Source organism: Vigna unguiculata, chromosome 5 (assembly GCF_004118075.2).
Source record: "Vigna unguiculata cultivar IT97K-499-35 chromosome 5, ASM411807v1, whole genome shotgun sequence".
Taxonomy (NCBI): domain Eukaryota; kingdom Viridiplantae; phylum Streptophyta; class Magnoliopsida; order Fabales; family Fabaceae; genus Vigna; species Vigna unguiculata.
In genome coordinates, this window is record NC_040283.1 from 26,784,580 (window position 1) to 26,804,961 (window position 20,382).

The 20,382-nt window shown below is 40.5% G+C and overlaps 1 protein-coding gene across 1 annotated transcript; it reads right to left on the reverse strand.

The window, feature by feature from the left end:
* Positions 1-18,699: 18,699 nt before the first annotated feature.
* LOC114184545 lies at positions 18,700-20,131 on the reverse strand. The gene is made up of 2 exons (XM_028071852.1): positions 20,059-20,131; positions 18,700-19,046 (listed from the first exon to the last, which is right to left on the reverse strand). Exons 1-2 carry the CDS (start codon positions 20,129-20,131, stop codon positions 18,700-18,702), a joined length of 420 nt encoding a protein of 139 aa, XP_027927653.1.
* Between the last annotated feature and the right edge of the window lie 251 nt (positions 20,132-20,382).

Consider the following 20,382-nt stretch of genomic DNA (forward strand, 5'->3'; position numbering starts at 1 on the left):
TTGAACCCGGCCCGGCCCACCATAGGTTGGTGGGTTAAACAGGTTAACTCATTGACTCACTTAATTAAAAAATATATATATTTTTCTTCAGTCTCAAAAAATCTAAATTACAATTTTGATTAAAATCTAAATAAACTTCAATGCAATCCAAAAATACTTTAAACTCCAATTACAAACCAAAATCACAAAAATACAAATTATCAATGTGTTGGCTAAAAAAAACAACCTAATCCAACCCAAATTCAAAGTCCAACATAATTAAAAACACTTGTGTGACCAACCCGACTCACCACAGGTTCAACCTGAGTGAGCCGGATTCTAGGTGGAAGGGTAAAAAATTAATTCGTATTGAAATTTGTAAAAGAAAAAATAAACTCAACCAGGCCAAGACCCGTGGTGGACCGGGTTGGCTCGTGGGTTCAATTCATTTTGAGAACTCTAGTAAATGTTATTATTAAAGTAATGAAGTTGTAAATATGATGCAATTAAATGATTTTACGAAATAATTATAATAGTCTATGACATGCGCATGTACGCATAACTTATTTTTATTTTTTATTTTAAATCTTTTTAGAATATTAATATAATTGTTATTGTATTTATTTAACCATTAAAAGACTAATAATAATATTAATATAAATTATAAATTATAAAAACTTTAAAAGATTAAAAATCTCTTTTGCAAAAGTATTTAGTATAACAACAATTTTTATAATTAAAAAAACACTTATAATAATAACACCATTATGAATAGTAATAATAATTAAAAAAATATACATGTTCCTACAGAGAACAAACAAGATAAGTTAGGCACAAGTGTCACCTTACCCATGTAGTCCGCTATCTCCTCAATTGGCCTCTTCCCGGTTGGTACATGTCGGTTTGGACCCAAGAGGGGTTACCTACATAAGGGACTCCGAAGCTCAAGTGAGTCAAAACTCTTAAAAGGTCAAATCAGTGATTAATGAATGCGTACCTTTAATTAATGGGGTCCACGTGTATTTATAGAGTATTAATTATGTCTGGTTATGGCATGGGCCGGGCTTTGGTTTGGGCCTCAGTTTGGGCTGTAAGTGGGCCTGGGCCTTGGCCCAGGCCCTTAGTTCGACTATTGTGGACTCATTGGATGGCAGAAGGGATTTCATTTTGCTAAGTCTTTAGGAGCGGTCTGATCCGTTTACTTCTCAACTTGTCGGATGTCGTCCTTGCCCACACTGTCCTAGGTTGGCCGTTTTGTTGTTAGTTTAGCCTTCGTTCAGTTACAAGTTTAAGTCCATGCCGACCCAAGTCGTGTACTTGGGTTGTTTCCGGCATATATGTAAGGGTTGTCATTTATATGGTTAAGTTGACTAGGTCCAGTACATCAGTCCCCCAGCCTTTGCCGATACGATGTGTCGGTGAAAGATGATATGTATTGATATGCTAGTCGAGATTGGCTAGGTGTGATACACCAGTCCCCCAGCCTTTAAGTGTGATGAACAATGTTAAGGCTAGAAGAGGTTTGTGACAGGTGAAAAGGCTTGTGGCAGTTGAAAAGGTTTGTGGTAGGTGAAAAGGCGTAAGAAGGCTGACTTAGGGAGGTTTGGCGCCGCCATTTTGGTACTTTGTGATGATTGAAAAGAGTTATGTTTTTGGCGGGAAAGGGTTATGACGCTTGAAATTCGTGTGTATAAATGAAGATGATGTTGGCAGTTCATTCACTCTGTCTCATTTGCAAAAAATTTGTTCGCGTGCGTTTAGAGTTGTCCGATATCTTCTCTTGCTCTTCCGTCATCTTTTTGAAAGAAATCAGGTATGTCTAGTAGTAGCGATAGTTTTTCGTTGTCAGACTCGGGTAGTGAGCGGTCTAGGGATAACGGGAGTAGTCGAGATGATAATAGCGATAGGGAAGAAGTGGGTAGTGTAGGGAGAATCCCAGTGGAGAGGGTGGTTGAAATTAGGGAAGATCCGCCCGAGGAGCTGGCAGAGAGTAATTGGCCGGCGAAGACCGGATATGAATGGGTAGCGGCAGATGTGCGGACTCAACGATCGTTGTTCCGATGGTCGCGTTTATTAAAATCGTGGTTGAATTGTACACCTATTTTCGAAAAGGGGGCGCGAAGGGACATAATTGCTCTAGAGCGGGTTACTACTGTTGAATGCGCGTGCCATGGCCGAGAAGGAGCAGCCGAAGAATTCTTCTATATGTATATCTGCCACTTCTCACAACTGCACATCCGACTACCATTCGACGAATTCACTATGGGAGTGCTGCGATTGTTGAACGTTGCCCCTACTCAGCTTCATCCGAACAGCTGGGCGTACTTGCAAGCTTTCAGATTACTGTGCATGGCGCTGTACTTGAAACCGTCTCCCCGAGCGTTCCTATACTTTTTTGTCACGAGACCGAAGAGTCCGATAACATGGTTGTCGTTAATCAGCCAGCCTGGTTTCAACAAATTGGAGGCCTTCACTCAGTCATTCAAGCATTTCAAAGATTGGTTCTTCAAAGTTATAGTAAAATCGGCTGGTCGGTCACATTTCTATACTGCTGATGGTAATACTAAGTTCCCATTCTTTTGGACCAGCAACCCTTGGAGATATAAGGTGATTTCGAGGGAAGATCTGTCGGTGGGTGAGAAGGATGTGGTGGATACTTTGATGCAATTTAGCGATAAGATGCCCACTAAGGGCTTAGTTAGGGTGTATAATTCAGTTCACCCCATTATTGATATTAAAGGTATTTTTTTGTAACTTTGAGCATTGTTATTGATTGGAGTATTTTGACGATTTGTGTGTTGTGTACTTCAAGGCATATGGCGCAACTTGGCAAGAAGAACTTGACACTTTTCCAAACCCTTCGTAAGGAGAAGGCGGTGAAGGCTATAGCTGCCGGGAACACTGTGGTTCCCAATTTGCAGGATTCTCTAGTAGACGTCCACGTGCATGGAGGTACAAAAAGGAAAGCGGAGTTGCCTATTAGGGCGGGCAAGGGCAAGGACGTGAAGAAAGTGCGAGCTGCTATGATGGGGGCAGGCTCGGCCAGTGGGGTGAAGGGGCTAGAAGCTGGGTTGATTAAGCTTCCGGAAACTACTGTTAGGAAAGATATTGAGATTAATGTGCCGGAATCGCTGATAAATTCAATTAACAATATGGAGCCAAGAGCTTTGGTGAAGGCCATGGTTGAAATTAGTAGCAAGACCTTGCTGCTTAGTCGGTGTGTGGGTTCTTTATACGAACGAGAGCTAAAAGAAGGAAGCCAGACCAAGATGGAAGAGTTGCAGGAGAAAGTTGATAAGCACGATGAAGAGAAGGAAACTTGGGAGAAGGAGAAGGAGAAGTGGGAAGTGGAAAGGAAGAGGCTCGCTATGTGGAGGGTACGATGCCTTGATTCTGAAGAAAAGCTGAAGGGCAGGATTGCAGAGCTTGAGGCCGACTATGACGATATCCAAGAAAAACACGACGGGCTGGAGGGTGATTTAGAGGACTTAAAGAGCTGCATAATTCAAGAACACATCAATGGCTTTTAGAAGGGGGTTCGTCAAGCGTCAATTTTTATGAGAATGTGGACGGTAATGACGCTAGGTTTGATGTCAATAAAGATGTCGTTGATGGTGTGCTTATAGACGAGGCGGAATCTAGCCCAGAAGGGGATGGGGTGAAGGATGCGGTTGATGCTGATGTTGGTGGTAACGAGGTGGTGACAGAAGAGGCCGAGCAGAAGGAGGCTTAGTGTTTTCAATTTGATATTTCCAATTTGGTTTAATGATTCTAAGTCTATAATAACTCGTACATTGCTTTATTTTGATGTTTGATATGAATGTCAGTTACTTCTTGGTTAATTGCTCGTTCTATTTGTGTATGTATGAGATGTTTGTTTGCGTGCAATATCGTGTGTGAAGGGTGTTCGACTCAGGCCACTTACTTGTGGTAAGGGTGGGGAACTTAAACGAATTAACATCAAGTGAAGGGTGTTCGACCCAGGCCGCTTACTTGTGGTAAGGGTGGGGAACTTAAACGAATTAACATCAAGTTAAGGGTGTTCGACCTAGGCCGCTTACTTGTGGTAAGGGTGGGGAACTTAAACGAATTAACATCAAGTTAAGAGTGTTCGACCCAGGCCGCTTACTTGTGGTAAGGGTGGGAAACTTAAATGAATTAACATCAAGTTAAGGGTGTTCGACCCAGGTCGCTTACTTGTGGTAAGGGTGGGGAAATTAAACGAATTAACATCAAGTTAAGGGTGTTCGACCTAGGCCGCTTACTTGTGGTAAGGGTGGGGAACTTAAACGAATTAACATCAAGTTAGGGGTGTTCGACCCAGGCCGCTTACTTGTGGTAAGGGTGGGGAACTTAAACGAATTAACATCAAATTAAGGGTGTTCGACCCAGGCCGCTTACTTGTGGTAAGGGTGGGGAACTTAAACGAATTAACATCAAGTTAAGGGTGTTCGACCCAGGCCGCTTACTTGTGGTAAGGTTGGGGAACTTAAATGAATTAACATCAAGTTACAGGCCGCTTACTTGTGGTAAAGGTGGGGAACTTAAACGAATGAGAGTAAAAACATAGGAAAGTTGTACAGTTGAGAACCCTTCGTTTTATTTATTGAATATGGGGTGCCTCTTTAAAACCTCCCTGGCCAAAACCCTCCTTAGGGGAAAAAGACCAGGTGAGGAAAAAGAGTACACCCAAGGTTACAAGTGTTCGGCTTACTGCAACATACATTTAACTGAAATAAAGTTTAAGGTGGGATACATTCCAAGTGTTAGGTATCTCTTCCCCAGAGAAATGTTCAAGGCGATAAACTCCTCCTCCTGCGTCTTCACGTATGCGGTATGGGCCGTCCCAGTTGGCGGAGAATTTGCCATCCTTCTTTCTTGCACTACTGGTCATTCTCCATACTAAGTCCCCGATTGCGAACGATCGTGGACATAGGTTTATGTTATACTTTCTGGCAGCTCTTCGTTTGGCATCTAAATTGCGTATCTGGGCTTTTTCTCTGAGTTTGGGTAGGAGGTCGAGATGAGTGGCCATGTTTTGATGGTTGTGGGTTGGGTCGTATAGTTCTCGGCACAGGGATGGTTCGCCAATTTCAACTAGTATCATGGCGTCTGCACCATAAACTAGGCTGAAAGGGGATTCATTTGTTGTTGATTGAGGGGTGCACCTGTAAGCCCATAGCACTTCTACTAACTCTTCGGTCCATCGGCCTTTGGCGCTATCTAATCGTTTGCGCAGTTCCATTAGGATAACCTTATTGGCCGCCTCTGCTTGTCCATTAGTTTGTGGGTGTTCTACAGAACTTGTGATGTGTTTGCTGTCCAGGCAAGTGTAGAATTTGGCTAGCTCCTTATCTATAAATTGTCGGCCATTGTCGATGATGATGGTGTGTGGGACGCCATATCTGCATACAATATCCTTCCAAACAAACTGTTGGACTTGCTGGGCCGTGATAGTGGTTAGTGGTTTGGCTTCTATCCATTTGGTGAAGTAGTCGACGGCTACAATCAGAAATTTCACTTGTCCCTTGCCGGGTGAGAAGGGGCCAACGATATCCATTCCCCATTTTGCGAAGGGCCATGGGGATATTATGTGATGGAGTTGTTCCTACTTCTGATGGATGAGGTTGCCATATTTTTGGCATGGTTTGCACTTTCTGACATAGTCCTAGCAGTCTGCTTTTATGGTCGGCCAGAAGTATCCGGCTCTAAGTACTCTAGTGGCCATGGTACGTGCACCGGAATGGTAGCCGCAAATGCCTTCGTGTAACTCTTTAATAATATACTGTGCTTGCTTTTCCATGACACATTTGAGGAGGGGTTGGCCGTACCCGCGTTTGTAAAGATCATCGCCTATCATGGTATACCTGGCGGCCTTAGCCAGCCAAGTTTTGTCCGCATCCTATGGGGGGTTGCCGGTTTTTAGGTATTGGATATACGGGGTGGTCCAGTTATGGCTTTGGGGAGGAGCGGTGTTGTCCGTTGGGGCGTGGGTTAGGTTTTGACAAGTATGTGTTATGGAGGGTGTAGATAGTGTTTGCTGCAACAGGGATCAGTGTCGACTTTTTAATTTGGTGCTGTCTAATTTGGAGAGGATGTCGGCTCTGATATTGTCGGTTCTTGGGATGTGTTCGATGCGGACTCGCTCAAAGGTGGATTGAATGACTGTTCGGACCAAATGGTAATATTGTAGAAGGATGGGGTCTTTAATCTGGAATTCGTCATTTAGGTGTCCTACAGTAAGCTTGGAGTCAGTTTTGCATGTTAGCGTCCTAACACCTACTTCGCGGGCAAGGAAAAGGCCGGTGAGGATAGCTTCGTATTCGGCCTGGTTGTTTGACATTTTAAAGGCAAAGTGAAGGGATTTTTCGATGAGGATGTTGTTGGGTCCTTCTAACACAATGCCAGCACCAACACCTTTTGGATTTGAGGAACCATCTACATGAAGTGTCCACTGGTCCTCTGTAGGTGTGTGCTGAAGGTCGTTGACAAAATCTAAGAGACATTGAGCTTTAATGGGGCCATGGGGTTCGTAGCAAATGTTGAATTCTGACAGCTCGACGGCCCAGAATGACATTCGTCTGGCTAGATCTGGTTTTTGCAAAATTTTTTGGATTAGGTAGTCGGTTTTGACGGTGATGTTGTGGTTTTGGAAGTATGGACGTAAGCGGCGAGCTGCGTGGACTAAAGACAGGGCCAATTTCTCCACCATTTGATATCTGGTTTCAGGATCCTGCAACGTTCTGCTAACGAAGTAGCCTGGATGCTGCGTGCCTTCTATTTCTTGGAAAAGCGCGACATTGACGGTGTAGTCGGTGGCTGTGATGTATATGAGGAGGGGTTGGCGGGTGTTCGGCTTGTGGAGGATAGGTGGTGAGGTGAGGGTGGTTTTCAGTTTTTGAAAGATTTGTTCACAATCGTCATTCCACGTGAACCGGGTGGATTTCTTTAGGAGTTGGACTATGGGTTGGGTTTGCTCAGCCAGTTTGGGTAGGAAGCGTGAAATGGCTGTGAGGCGGCCTATGAGGCATTGTACGTCTTTGTTGGTAGTGGGACTGCGCATCTCGATAATGGCCTTGCATTTTTCGGGATTGGCTTTTATGCCGCGTTGGGTTAACATAAACCCAAGAAATTTACCTCGGTCGACGCCGAATACACACTTGTCCGGGTTGAGGCGAAGGTTGTATTGGCGTAGCGCGGAGAATACCGCCGCGAGGTCCTCAACATATTGGTGGTGGCTTGTAGACTTGACAACCATGTCGTCAACATAGACTTCAACACATTGTCCCATTAGGTGACTGAAAACCTTGTCCATTAGCCATTGGTAGGTTGCTCCAACGTTCTTAAGACCAAAGGGCATGACTCTGTAGAAGTAGTTGGCATCGTCCGTGATGAAGGCGGTCTTGTTCATGTCAGATGTGGCCATGGGGATTTGGTTGTACCAAGAATATGCATCTAAAAAGTTGAGCACCTTATTCCCTGCCACGCCGTCAACAAGTCGATCGATATTGGGCAAAGGGTAGGCATCACAAGGGCAGGCTTTGTTCAAATCCGTGTAGTCCACACACATCCGCCACTTGTCATGGGCTTTCTTCACCAAGACTACGTTAGAAAGCCAAGTGGTGTACTGAGCTTCTTCTATGAATCTTGCGTTTAGCAATTTGTCAGCCTCGACCTTAGCCGCTAGCCGGCGTTCTTCGCCAAGTTTGCGATTCTTTTAGGAGACGTAGCGGGCTTCTTTGTAAATGGATAGTTTGTGGAATGCTACTAGAGGGTCCACCCCAGGTAGGTTAGCGGCTGACCAGGCGAAAAGGTCTGTGTTGCTGATGAAGATGGATGTGATGATGGCACGCTCGTCAGAGTTCAAACCGGTGCCTAGGTTGATGGTGTGGCCATGGTTGCGGTGGTAACGACAATACTTGGTCATATCAGCGTTAGGAGGTGTGGTGGAGGGATGACTTGTAGGGCTTCATCGAGGATGTGGGAGCGAGCTATGGTAAGAGGGGCATATCTGGTGAAGCGAGGTTGGCGGGGCTCGCGTCGGCGGCTATCAGGGTGGGGAGGTTGCGGAGTAGGGTTGGCGGTGGTGGCTGCATAGTCATTGCAAAATTTGGTATGGAGGGTTTGCATTTTCTCCATGCGGACATAGTCGGCTGCACGCAATTTAAGTTCGTGCATAGAGGCAGGTGGGTGGAGGTAGACATTGTTGGCGAAGTGGCCAGGTTGTAGGGTAAGTGCCATGCACTAGAGGATCATCTCCTGGTTGAGGTGCGGGGTGCGAAGAGCTGCCTTACAGAAGCGATCTATGAACGCTCTGAGTGGTTTGCCTTGTTCCTGTCTAATGCCCAGGAGGGAGATTGTGGTAGTTTGGTGTGGACGGCTTCCAATAAAATGGGTGGAGAACATGTGTGAAAGGACGTCGAAGTTGTCGATGGAGTAAGGCGGAAGGGTTGTGAACCATTCCAGAGTAGGGCCCTTGAGGGTGGTGGGGAAGGCTTTGCAGAAGACTACGTCTTGGGACGTGTACAGGGCGACATGGGTGATGTGACTTTGAGGTGCTCGTCAGGGTCGGTCTCACCAGTATAGCGGTCCAAAGTGAAGGGTTCCCATTGGGCAGGTAGGGGGTGTTGGCGATAAAGTCGGTGAAAGGGTGGTGGCGTCTGGGCTGGAGGGGAGGGAGCAAATGAGGTGGGATGGGATGGTTGATTATAACGAGGAAGGTGGAGGTAAGATTGTGAGGGGGATGTAGGCTGTTGGGAGGTATTGTGGGTTGTATTGTGGAACATGTGTGGTGTGTAGGGTGGTGGGTATGTTGTAGGGGATCTGGGTGGTAGGGAGGGTAGCGGTAGGGGTTGGGGCTGCGGTATGCCCTGGTTGAGTGGATGGAAAGTGAGTGAGGTGGGTGGAGGGGATGGGTGTTTGTTAGGTGGTGGTGAAGGTATGAGGGGTAGGGTTGTATTCGCTTTCCTCCTCTGTGGGCTGGAAGACTGGGGACCTTGCAGCCTCAGAGGCTTCCTTGGCCTTTCCCTTCAGGGTAGGATCAGCCTCAATCTTTCGCCTAAGGCGAGAGTTCTCTTGCCGCAGCGCCTCCATCTCATCAATGCTGCGTTTCTTCAGATCTGCCAGCTCTTATTGCATCTTCGCTTGGTCGTCCAGGATTGCGGCTAAGTCAGGGTTGATGCTAGCAGGTCCTGAGGGACCAGCATCTGCCTGCTTGTTGACTCCAGCTCTGTTTCGGGTGGAAACCATCTTCAGAGAAAAACGGGTACTAAAGGTGTTCATCTCGTGCCTCACGGTGGGCGCCAATTGTTCCTGCAGAAAACAAACAAGATAAGTTAGGCACAAGCGTCACCTTACCCATGTAGTCCGCTATCTCCTCAATTGGCCTTTTCCCGATTGGTACATGTCGGTTTGGACCCAGGAGGGGTTACCTGCAGAAGGGACTCCGAAGCTCAAGTGAGTCAAAACTCTCAAAAGGTCAAATCAGTGATTAATGAATGCGTACCTTTAATTAATGGGGTCCACGTGTATTTATAGAGTATTAATTATGTCTGGTTATGGCATGGGCTAGGCCTTGGTTTGGGCCTTAGTTTGGGCTGTAAGTGGGCCTGGGCCTTGGCCCAGGCCCTTAGTTTGACGATTGTGGGCTCATTGGATGGCAGGAGGGATTTCATTTTGCTAAGTCTTTAGGAGCGGTCTGATCCGTTTACTTCTCAACTTGTCGGATGTCGTCCTTGCCCGCACACTGTCCTAGGTTGGCCGTTTTGTTGTTAGTTTAGCCTTCGTTCAGTTACGAGTTTAAGTCCATGCCGGCCCAAGTCGTGTACTTGGGTTGTTTCTGACATATATGTAAGGGTTGTCATTTATATGGTTAAGTTGACTAGGTCCAGTACAATACCAATAATAAAAAACTAATGATAATAATAATATTGTTTATGCTATAAATATTAATGTCAATGTTAATACTAAGACTAACGTGAACGATAATAATAATCTATAATTTTATATAAAGATATATATCAACAACAAAACAAATAGAGAGCACCAGTAGTTGAAATGTGATCCCGTAGTAAATAAAATTAAGATGTGTGTTTAAATATAATAATAATAATAATAATATCATTATAATAATGTGATGTATGATAATAATAATAATAATAATAATAATAATAATAATAATAATAATGATAATAATACAACAAGTAAATATATAGAGAGATACACATTTTTTGTTGTTTTTACACTTTTATTCTCTTAATTATTACTTTTTAAATGTAAATAATTATTCATAATAAAAAATTATTTGTCAGATTTATCATTTTACTAATTTTAGTAATTATTTTTTTAATTCAAATTATTACACAAATATAAAGATAAAATGAAGAACAAGAAAAATAAAAAGTGTAAATAATTGAGATATGATCCTATAGTAAATAAAAATAAAATGTATGTCTAACTATAATAATAATTATAATAATAATAAAAATAATAAAATAAAATAATAATAATAATAATAATACCACTATAATAATATTGCGTAGTGATATAAATAAAATAAAAATAATATAACTACATATATAAAGATATAAATATATTTGGTGTCCTTTTTTGTTTTTCAGTTTTATCCTCTTAATTTTTATATTTTAAATTTAAATAATTATTTATAATAAAAAAATCATTTTTTAGTTTTATTATTTTACTAATTTTAGTAACTATTTTTTGAATTGAAATAATTATTCGAATGTAGAGATAAAAACCAATAAAATGTGTATCTAACAATAATTGAAACATGATTCCTATATAGTAAGTAAAAGTAAAATGTGTATTTAACAATAATAATAATTATTATTATTATAATAGCTATAGTTCTTAATAATAATAATAACATAATAATAATAATAGTATATAATAATAAAAATAATTATAGTTAATAAAAATGAAAACAATATTTATAGTTGATAGTAACAATAATAATTAATTATAGTTGATAATAATAACGATAATAACAATTATACTTAACAATAATAATTATAATTATAGTTAGAGTTGATAATAATAATAATAATTATAGTTATATCGATAATAATAATAATGATAAAAATAAAATAATTATAGTATATAATAATATTGATAATAATAATAATAACTATTATATTTATAGTAATAATAATAATAATTATGGATAATAAAATTAATATTAATAATTATAATAATTATGGTGGTTAATAATATAATATTTTTGAAATGTTAATTTTTTAAATTAGATATGATAGTAATTATAATAATATTATAATAATTATAGTTCTTAATTATAATTTTTATTAATGATAATAATAGTAAAAGTAACTATTATTAATTATAGTAATACTAATAATAATAATAATAACAATAATAATAATAATTTTTCTAGTACATCTTTTCTCATATCAATAATATATTACATATTAATATTACTAATAACAATAATAAATTTACTACTAATGTTAATAATACTAATAGTAATAATATATAATAGTAACATATAATAATAATAATAATAATAATAATAATATTATTATTATTATTATTATTATTATTATTATATTAATATGGGTTATAATTTTACTACTATCACTATAAATAATATTTATAATAATAATATTATTAATAATTAGAAATACTAATACTTGTTATGAGGGGTTCATGATCTGGTTGGAAAGGGGTGCAAGCATGAGGGATGGATTGTATCATCTGTTTTAGCCAATATATGCATAAATTGTATGGGTGTGATTGTTGGACTTGGAATTTTGATGTGCTAATATGTGTAATTGGTAAAGTGGTTATGGAATTGGAAAAGAAATTAGGTTCCCAAGTACACGAAAATTTTGAGTGTCGTTCAGGTTTTATGCGCCGCCTGGTGGGACGTAACCTACCGTCGGGCGATTTATTGGGGAAATTGTGCGGTGTGCATTTTAGATGCGCAGAGAGGGAAACCTTAGTGTTTTGGGAATGATATCTACTTTGCTGTAAACGAGATTGACCACTATGGTGAAAAGGCTTTAGGAAAGGGACAAATGTTAGATATGGGGTTTTATATTTTGGCTAAAATGAGTATAACATGTGCTAAGGGGAATAAAAGAGAGTAATAGGGGTTATGTTATTTTGACAATGGTATGGTAACATGGTCTGTTTGGGTATTATATGTATGCGCAAGTTGTGGATGTGTTAGGAATTCACATGGTATGCTTTACTTGGTCAAATAAATTGTGTAATGAATTCATAATGCATGTGAGTGTGTGGACTATGTATCAATCATGTTATTATGATTGGATAAACATTTTGGGTGATGATTGATTTATGTTGGGTGTTGGGTTCCTTGGAACCAGTTCCAAAAGGCCAAAAACCAGTAGTGTGACGCTACTGATGTGGTGCGTAGCGTCTCACCCCGTGCCGCCAGGCGATAAAGGGAAATTAGGGAAGCTCTAGGGCGAGTTGCGCTTGGTGGAAGGGGGTGGTTCCGTTATGCGAAAACGGTTTGGCAAAGGAACTAAAAGGTGCGTGGCACCTGCTGCCGTGTGGTTTGCGCCAAGCGGTCTAGAACTAATTTCCGCCACGCGACGTGCATGAAGCGCCAGGTGGTTTCGAGTGTAGAGTTGGATTGCATGGAGGATTCTACCCAGCTTTGGATGGAGGTTTTAAGGCGATGATTTTACTGGGGGCCCAGTTACAAGTGGAGCTTGTATTGGGGTAACACTTGACCATTCGAGGTTGTAGCCTGGTGGTGTTGGAAGTCTAGTGGAGTGTGAGAGATCGTGGCTCGTACGGATGAGTTCCGGAAGATTGCTCCCCTCGATATTAACTAACGAGTTTGGTAGTTTTAGGACAAATACAGACTGCAGTTCGTATTGGGGAATTCCACTTGGTGTTGCAGATTGTAATCCGTAACAAGATTATTCCCACGTGTGGACCCTAGGTGGTGGCCTGTAGTCGGACGGGCGAGTAGACGCTGGTGGCAGTAAGTATCAACCAAAGTAACCATCAAAGGGTGTAGAATCAAGAGGCATCTAGAGGAAGTGGTGAAGTGTGAGGGGTGTTAAATTGTTATTTTATTGTATATTGTAATGTATTTTCTATTCTTTTGACCTCACCCTATGTGTATGTATTTGACGATGATCATATAACTCGTTACATGGGAGCAGATGATGTTGCAGGAGGTGCCGGTGAGACTTAGCATTGGAGCGGGACAACTTGGGATTTTCTTTATTTCTATTGTTCATTCCCACTACCTTTGTAACCTGGAATTATTATTGGTTTTGGATATGTAAAATTTAAGGTTAACTTATGGTTTTGACATTTTGGCATTTATAATTAAAGTTAATTTTTTTCTCGTGTTTTGGGAAGATGTGTTAAATAAATGCAGTTTTTATGTTTTTATTTTTTAATTTTATTAAATAAGTAATATCCGACTAGGATGTTACACACTTCAACCATCTACCCCTCAAACCCTAATAAGAAACAAGTAATTTATTAGAAAAAGCCTAAATGATTATCATAGAATATAACCTTAGACTCCTTTCACAAAATACTAAACTACAATATTTAATTAGTAGGAATGACAAATAAACCCGTCCCGTGGGTATTGTTCGAATTCATCCTCGTCTTGACGAAGAATCTCCATAATGACTGGATATGGGTATGAGTATAGGAAATACCCGACTTTTTGAATTGACTGTGGAGATGGGGATGTACATATCCACCCTATCCCTATCCCTATCCCCATCCCAATACCCGCCATATCCTTATTCTTATTTAAATTATTAAAATACTCATTATCTATTAGGTAGAAAATGAGCGCATTTCGTCAACCTGTCTACAATCACCCAGATCGAGTCATGCCCTTTCATTGACCACGACAAATAAGTTACAAAATCCATGGAGATGTCGTCCCATTTCCATTGAGGAATATCTAGAGGCTCTAACATTCCACCCAACTTTTGGTGTTCAATCTTTGCCTTTTGGCACACCAAGCAAGATGCCACATATTTTGCCACACCAAGCAAGATGCCACATAGTTTGCCACATCTGTCTTCATACTAGTCAACCAGAAAGTTGCTTTCAAATCTTTATACATCTTAGTCATACCAGGATATATGTTAAGACGACTCTTATGACCTTTTTCTAGAATCTTCTTCCCTTTATCGGTGCCCAACCACCCGACTATTTGTTGAAAGTTTTGATCCTTACTCTATTACACTCGAATCTCCTCTAGGAACTCATTGGTGACTCTCAACATGCCACATCTAATATAATCTGAACTCACCTGTACTTCCAGGTTCATATCTTGCAGCTTCTCAATTAGTTCCAATTCCTTCATCATTAGTGAAGGCATGTGGAGTCATTTTCTACTCAGAGCATCTGCAACAACATTGGCTTTACTAGGATGGTATAAAAGCTCAAAGTCATAATCTTAGGTGTTCCATCCATCTCCCTTGTCTCATGTTCAACTCTTTTTTATCAAACAAGTATTTTAAGCTCTTGTGATTGCTGAACACCTAGAACTATGAACCATACAAATAATGCCTCCATGTCTTGAGAGCAAACACTACTGCAGCTAATTCCAGGTCATGAGTAAGATAGTTCTTTTCATGCACCTTCAACTGTCTCGACGCATAGGCTACTGGCCATTTTTCCTACATTAGCACACAACCCAATCCCTGATATGAAGCATCATAGTACACCTCAAACATCTTGGTCATGTCTGGAATGGCCAACACTGGTGCGATTGTGAATCTTCTCTTCATATCCTCGAAACAGGCTTCACACTCATCTGATAAACTCAATTACAATATCAAAGTTTGATAATATAAAAGTTTACAATTTATTTAAAAAACCATAAAACATAAAAACTCTGAAAACTCTTTTCTCTTGGTCTATCCCCACTCCGTCTCTAAGCCTCACCAGATCCACTTGACCCATCCTCTGCTCACTTGTAACGCAATACACGATCATCGGCAAACACAAGTAGATAGGGTGAGCTAACAGTATAAAACATATACATACAATTCATGAACCATTCACACACATCATAGGAACTACTATCCTTTGATTCCACACAACATGGCCACCACCATGTTACTCGTGTTCTACGTCTTCTGATGAGTACCTCAAGATGTCTTGCTGCCACACCTACTAGCCACAATTGGTAGAGCACGTACGGGAAACCATGACCACACTCCGTAACGCCAGGTGGAGTTCCCAATACGAATAACATTCGTAACGTCCCAAGACTACCAAACTCGTCAGCTTAATACTGAGGAGGGCAATCTAACTGGACCCATCCATACGCGCCACAACACACACATTCACACCGGCAACACTCAGCAACCCAAGCCACAATTCAAGAGTTCCTCGTGTTCATCCGCCATCCCGAGCCACAACTCAAGAGATGTAATTCCGAGCCACAACTCAAGGTATGCAACGCTCACCGCTAGGCGCCACGAGGTCCAACAACCCCTATATTTTTAGCTATTGCCTGGCGGTCCAAACTCCACCACCAGGCGCTACACTAGTACATCGAATTGTATTGGTTTGGGCCTCTCTGATGTGATTTCAAGTCCTTCTCAACCCCTCCATGATATGTCGCATAATTACCAGTCACCTACTTTCCAGTCTATGGTCATGAACTCACCTTTCTTATGTCCTTCTATCATAGACATACTCATTGGTAGATTCATTCTCTTGCCCATACCAATTCCTTAGAACCCATTAAGTGAAAACCATATTATCCAACTCTAGGCCAAATCATAACCTAACTGACCTATCATAGTGTCCAACCATTTAACCAATCTCTACTCCCTTAAAGGTAACATACCAATTATACTGTACCTTAGGATTATATCACTTCTTTCACCGTAGACAACTCCTTATAGCCTCGCAACTCCCACATCAAAATTTTTCCTACAAGTCCTTAAGGTCCTAACTGAATTTAACTTATGCTCCTTGTCATTAATTCAACTTCTCCTAACCAACTCAAAGTCTACTAATTTCACATTGTCATATCTCATGAATTTCTCAAATTCGAATCACCAAGTCCTACATCTGGTAACACTATCGTTGCACCCCTAATTTATTCTACGCCAAATTCCCAACCCTCGGATCGTCCCAAATCACCAAGTGCCACTGACCCGCTTATGGCGTATGGCGGCAATCACGGTACCGCCAGGTGATGCATACACATTCTAGGAAATCCCCAGAATCTTCCTGCACCTAAGAGCTCCAATTTAATCTTCATCACCATTTTTAGCAATTCATTCAATCTTACTACAATTAACTACGTTCCACTGTTAAATTATCATAAAACGAATCTCTATCAATCCAATTTATGTTGCAATTGATTCTAAAACCTAAGATTCCCCAATTATTTGAACCCTAATTCGAGAATATACCGAAATCATCAATTTTTCTCTCATTACCTCATAATTTCACAATTATTCCATTCGATTTGATTAATTAATGATTTTAACACCCTTTCCACTAATAAAAAATAGCCCAGAACCCAAAACAAACCAAGAATCAAGCCAAAATAGCCTGCGTCACTTGGCAGGTGTTCCTCCCCGCCAGGCCCTTCAAACAAAACCCAGAAACTGGGTTACAACACATGCATCGCCTGGTGGTCAGGATTGTGCCGCCAGGCGGTTCCTCTTCAGGAACCTAGAAATGTAGACAAACAACATGAGTCGCCTGGCGATTGTTCTTCGCCCGCCAGGCGGTTTCTGTAAATTTCCAAAAACACGAAATTTAAACAGAACATAAGGTATCCATGTATAATCATACTATATTTATCATGCAATTTATCCTAAATTATAAAAATTAACGAGTAAAAGCTCCCCTAACCTAGTTTCCTTTTGCTTAACTTGTGAGTTCTTGCCTTCTCCCTTGATCACTATGTCACCTAGCACTTCCCCTCAATTTAGCTCTCAGTTACTCTCAATTTTCACAGCATACTCTCCAAATTCGTTCTCTTCTCACTAGGCAACAATGGCATACACATATCCTTTCTTCTCACACAAAATTGGTCTTTTAATGGTGCCTTAATGATAGGTAAATGTTCCAAAATGAAAATTGGTTTAATGTTGATGGTAATTGTCATTCAATAGGTCATTATGAATTGTTTTTCAGCCTCTCTTGGATGCTCCTTGTCACATCAATCAACATTTAATGCCATAAAGGCTCTCACTACCCACATTTATTAATAATTTATTTATTTAATTAATTAAATTTCGCGGATCTTACATCGCTCACCGCTAGGTAATTCCTCTTAGGAATGCAGAAAATCACATAAAGACGGTATTTTGTAAGTACATAATTATCTTGAATAATTTCACTATTTCTTTCTGTTCCGATCGCTTGGAAAAAGCAAGATGTTTCTTTTGTTCTTTTTTCAACAATTTCTGATCTCTAGTAGACCTATCAGTAGGATTCGAACCCAGATGAAGTTCTGACCATCTGTCAGAGAAAAAAGAATGAGTGGCTCTGTATCAATGGAATCTCATCATCCATACATAAAAAATTAATGTGGTATATTCAAATCATAACATATGAACAGTAAAAACTAGTATTTTAATTGAGACTAGAACTCATAAGGAAGAAAATAGATTTATGAATGGAATAAAATATGCAGTATTTATAGACAAAAGTATTCGGTTATTGGGGAAAAATCAATATACTATTAATGTCGAATCGAGATCAACTAGGACAAAAATAAAGCATTGGGTCGAACTCTTCTTTGATGTCAAAGTAATAGCTACGAATGAGTTGCCTAGCGGCCTTGAAGGCCCGCCAGGCGGTTTCTGAAAAATTTCCAGAAACCCAAAATTACGAGAAAATTTAGAAGGAAACATATATTCTCATATCATATATCATACAATATATCAAAAACATGAAATGAGTTCAACTCCCCTAACCTGGATTTCCTTGCTTAATCTTGAGAAATTAAAGCTCCTCTTAGTCAACGATGTCCTCCCTTGACGCTTTCGGCAACAGTTCTCAATTCCTCACAAAAATGCAGTCCATTTTTTCTCTCGAAAGGATTCCCAGAGAATTCCCAAGGTTGCCCTATGTCTTTCTTTCTATTTCTCTTCTCTCTCTTACTCTAAATTCACTTGATTACTCACAATAAATCCAAAAACGAAAATTGACATTAAACTAGTGTTTAATTGCGATTCAAGGTTCTTTAGTGGCTGTTTTTCCAGCCCCTCTTGAGTGCCCCTTTGTCAGCTAGGGTTTCTCTGCCCTTTCACATTCAAGCCAAAGAGAATTTTGGCAAAAAGAAAGTTTAATTTGGATCTACCAAGGTTTTTACCCATACCCATGACAATGTAAAATCAATGCACAACCATTCAACCAATTCATGTTTCATGATAATTCCTATAATTCTAGGATTATACTTTCACTCATCATGATTAAGCATATTATTAAAATAATAATTAATTAGATAACACATAAATGACATACATAGGACTTGAACCCAAGTCCTCTTAACATAGCCAAGTACTTTCAACCACTTGAGCTAGTACTTTTCCATGTCATATTAATCAACATTTCCTCCACCTTATAAAATTTTCGTCCCCGAAAATTGGACTTACCAGGAAATAGGTGAGGATACAACTTCCTCATGAGATCCTCCATCTCCCACGTCATCTCCTGGGTCGCCTCATCCAAAAGGACTTTCACCGTTCGGATCTACTTTCCTCTGAGTTGCTTGACTTGAGAATCTAAGATTCTCACTGGTCCAACTCCAACTGTTAGATCCTCGCATACTTGAACATCGTCTTCCTCTAGTACATGCGTGGGATCTGCAATGTACTTCCTCAGTTGTGATACATGGAAGACATTGTACAGGTTTTCCAGGTTAGGTGGCAAAGAAATCTTATAAGCTGCTGGTCTAATCCTCCTCGTGATCTGGTACGACCCGATGAATCTATGAGTCAGCTTTCTCGACTTGAGAGATCTCCCAATACCAATTGTCAGTGTAACCTTGAGGAATACATGGTCACTTGCCTCAAACTCAAGCGACCTTCTCCTCTTATCTGCATAAGACTTCTACCTACTCTAAGTTGCCCGCATCTGATCCTATATAACCCTGACTTTTCTGTAAAAGATTTTGGCCCGAGCACCACTGACTCTCCATCTTGTTGCCAACACAACGGTGTCCTGCATCTCCTACCACACAAAGCCTCGTATGGTGCCATACCAATACTGGAATGATAGATATTATTATACGTGAACTCCACCAATGGTAGCATATCACTCTAAGTGCCTAGGTGATCCAACACACAAGTCCTCAACAAGTCCTCCAATGACTATATGGTTCTCTCAGACTGACTATCTGTCTGAGAGTGATAAGTTAAGCTCAATCTCAACTAAGTACCCAATGTTGCCTACAACAATTGCTATAACCTCGATGTGAATCTTGGATCGCGGTCTGACACTATACTCGCTGGCACACTGTGTAACCTGACGACCTCTCTAACATACAAGTCTGTCAGTTTGTCCATAGACATTTTCTAAGTAATTGGTAGAAAGTGCGCACATTTCTTCAATTTGTTTACAATTACCCAGATTGAATCATGAGCCTTCACTGATCTCGGCAGATGTGTTACAAAGTCCATGAAAATGCGTCCCATTTCAATTGAGGGATATCTAGAGGCTCCAACGTAGCACCCGACCTTTGATGTTCAATCTTCGCCTTTTGGCACACCAAACAAGATGCCACATAGTCTGCCATATCTGTCTTCATACCAATCCACCAGAAAGTCGCTTTCAGATCTTTATACATCTTAGTCATACATAGGTGTATGCTAAGATGACTTTTATGCCCTTCCTCTAAGAGCGTCTTCCTCAATGTAGGTTTTTTAGGTACACACTATCTCTCTTTGAAACGTAGAATGGCGTTTGTGCCCATACTAAACTCTCTTCCCTTATTCGTGCCCAACCATCCAATAATCTGCTGTAGTTCTTGATCATTACCCTACTTCACTCGAATCTTCTCCAGAAACTCATTAGTAACTCTCAACATACAACACCGAACGTGGCCTATACCGATATGTAATCCCAAATTCATATCTCGGAGCTTCTCGATCAGCTCTAGCTCCTTCACCATCAATGCCGACATATGCACTCTTTTCCTTCTAAGAGCATCTGCGACAACATTAGCTTTACCTTAATGGTACAACAATTCAAATTCGTAGTCTTTAAGGTATTCCATCCACCTCCTTTGTCGCATATTAAGCTCCTTCTGATAAAACAAGTACTTCAAGCTCTTGTGATCGCTAAAGACTTGGAATTGGGAGCCATACAAGTAGTGCCTCCAGGTTTTGAGGGCAAACACTATTGTAGCTAACTCCATGTCATGCGTCTGATAAT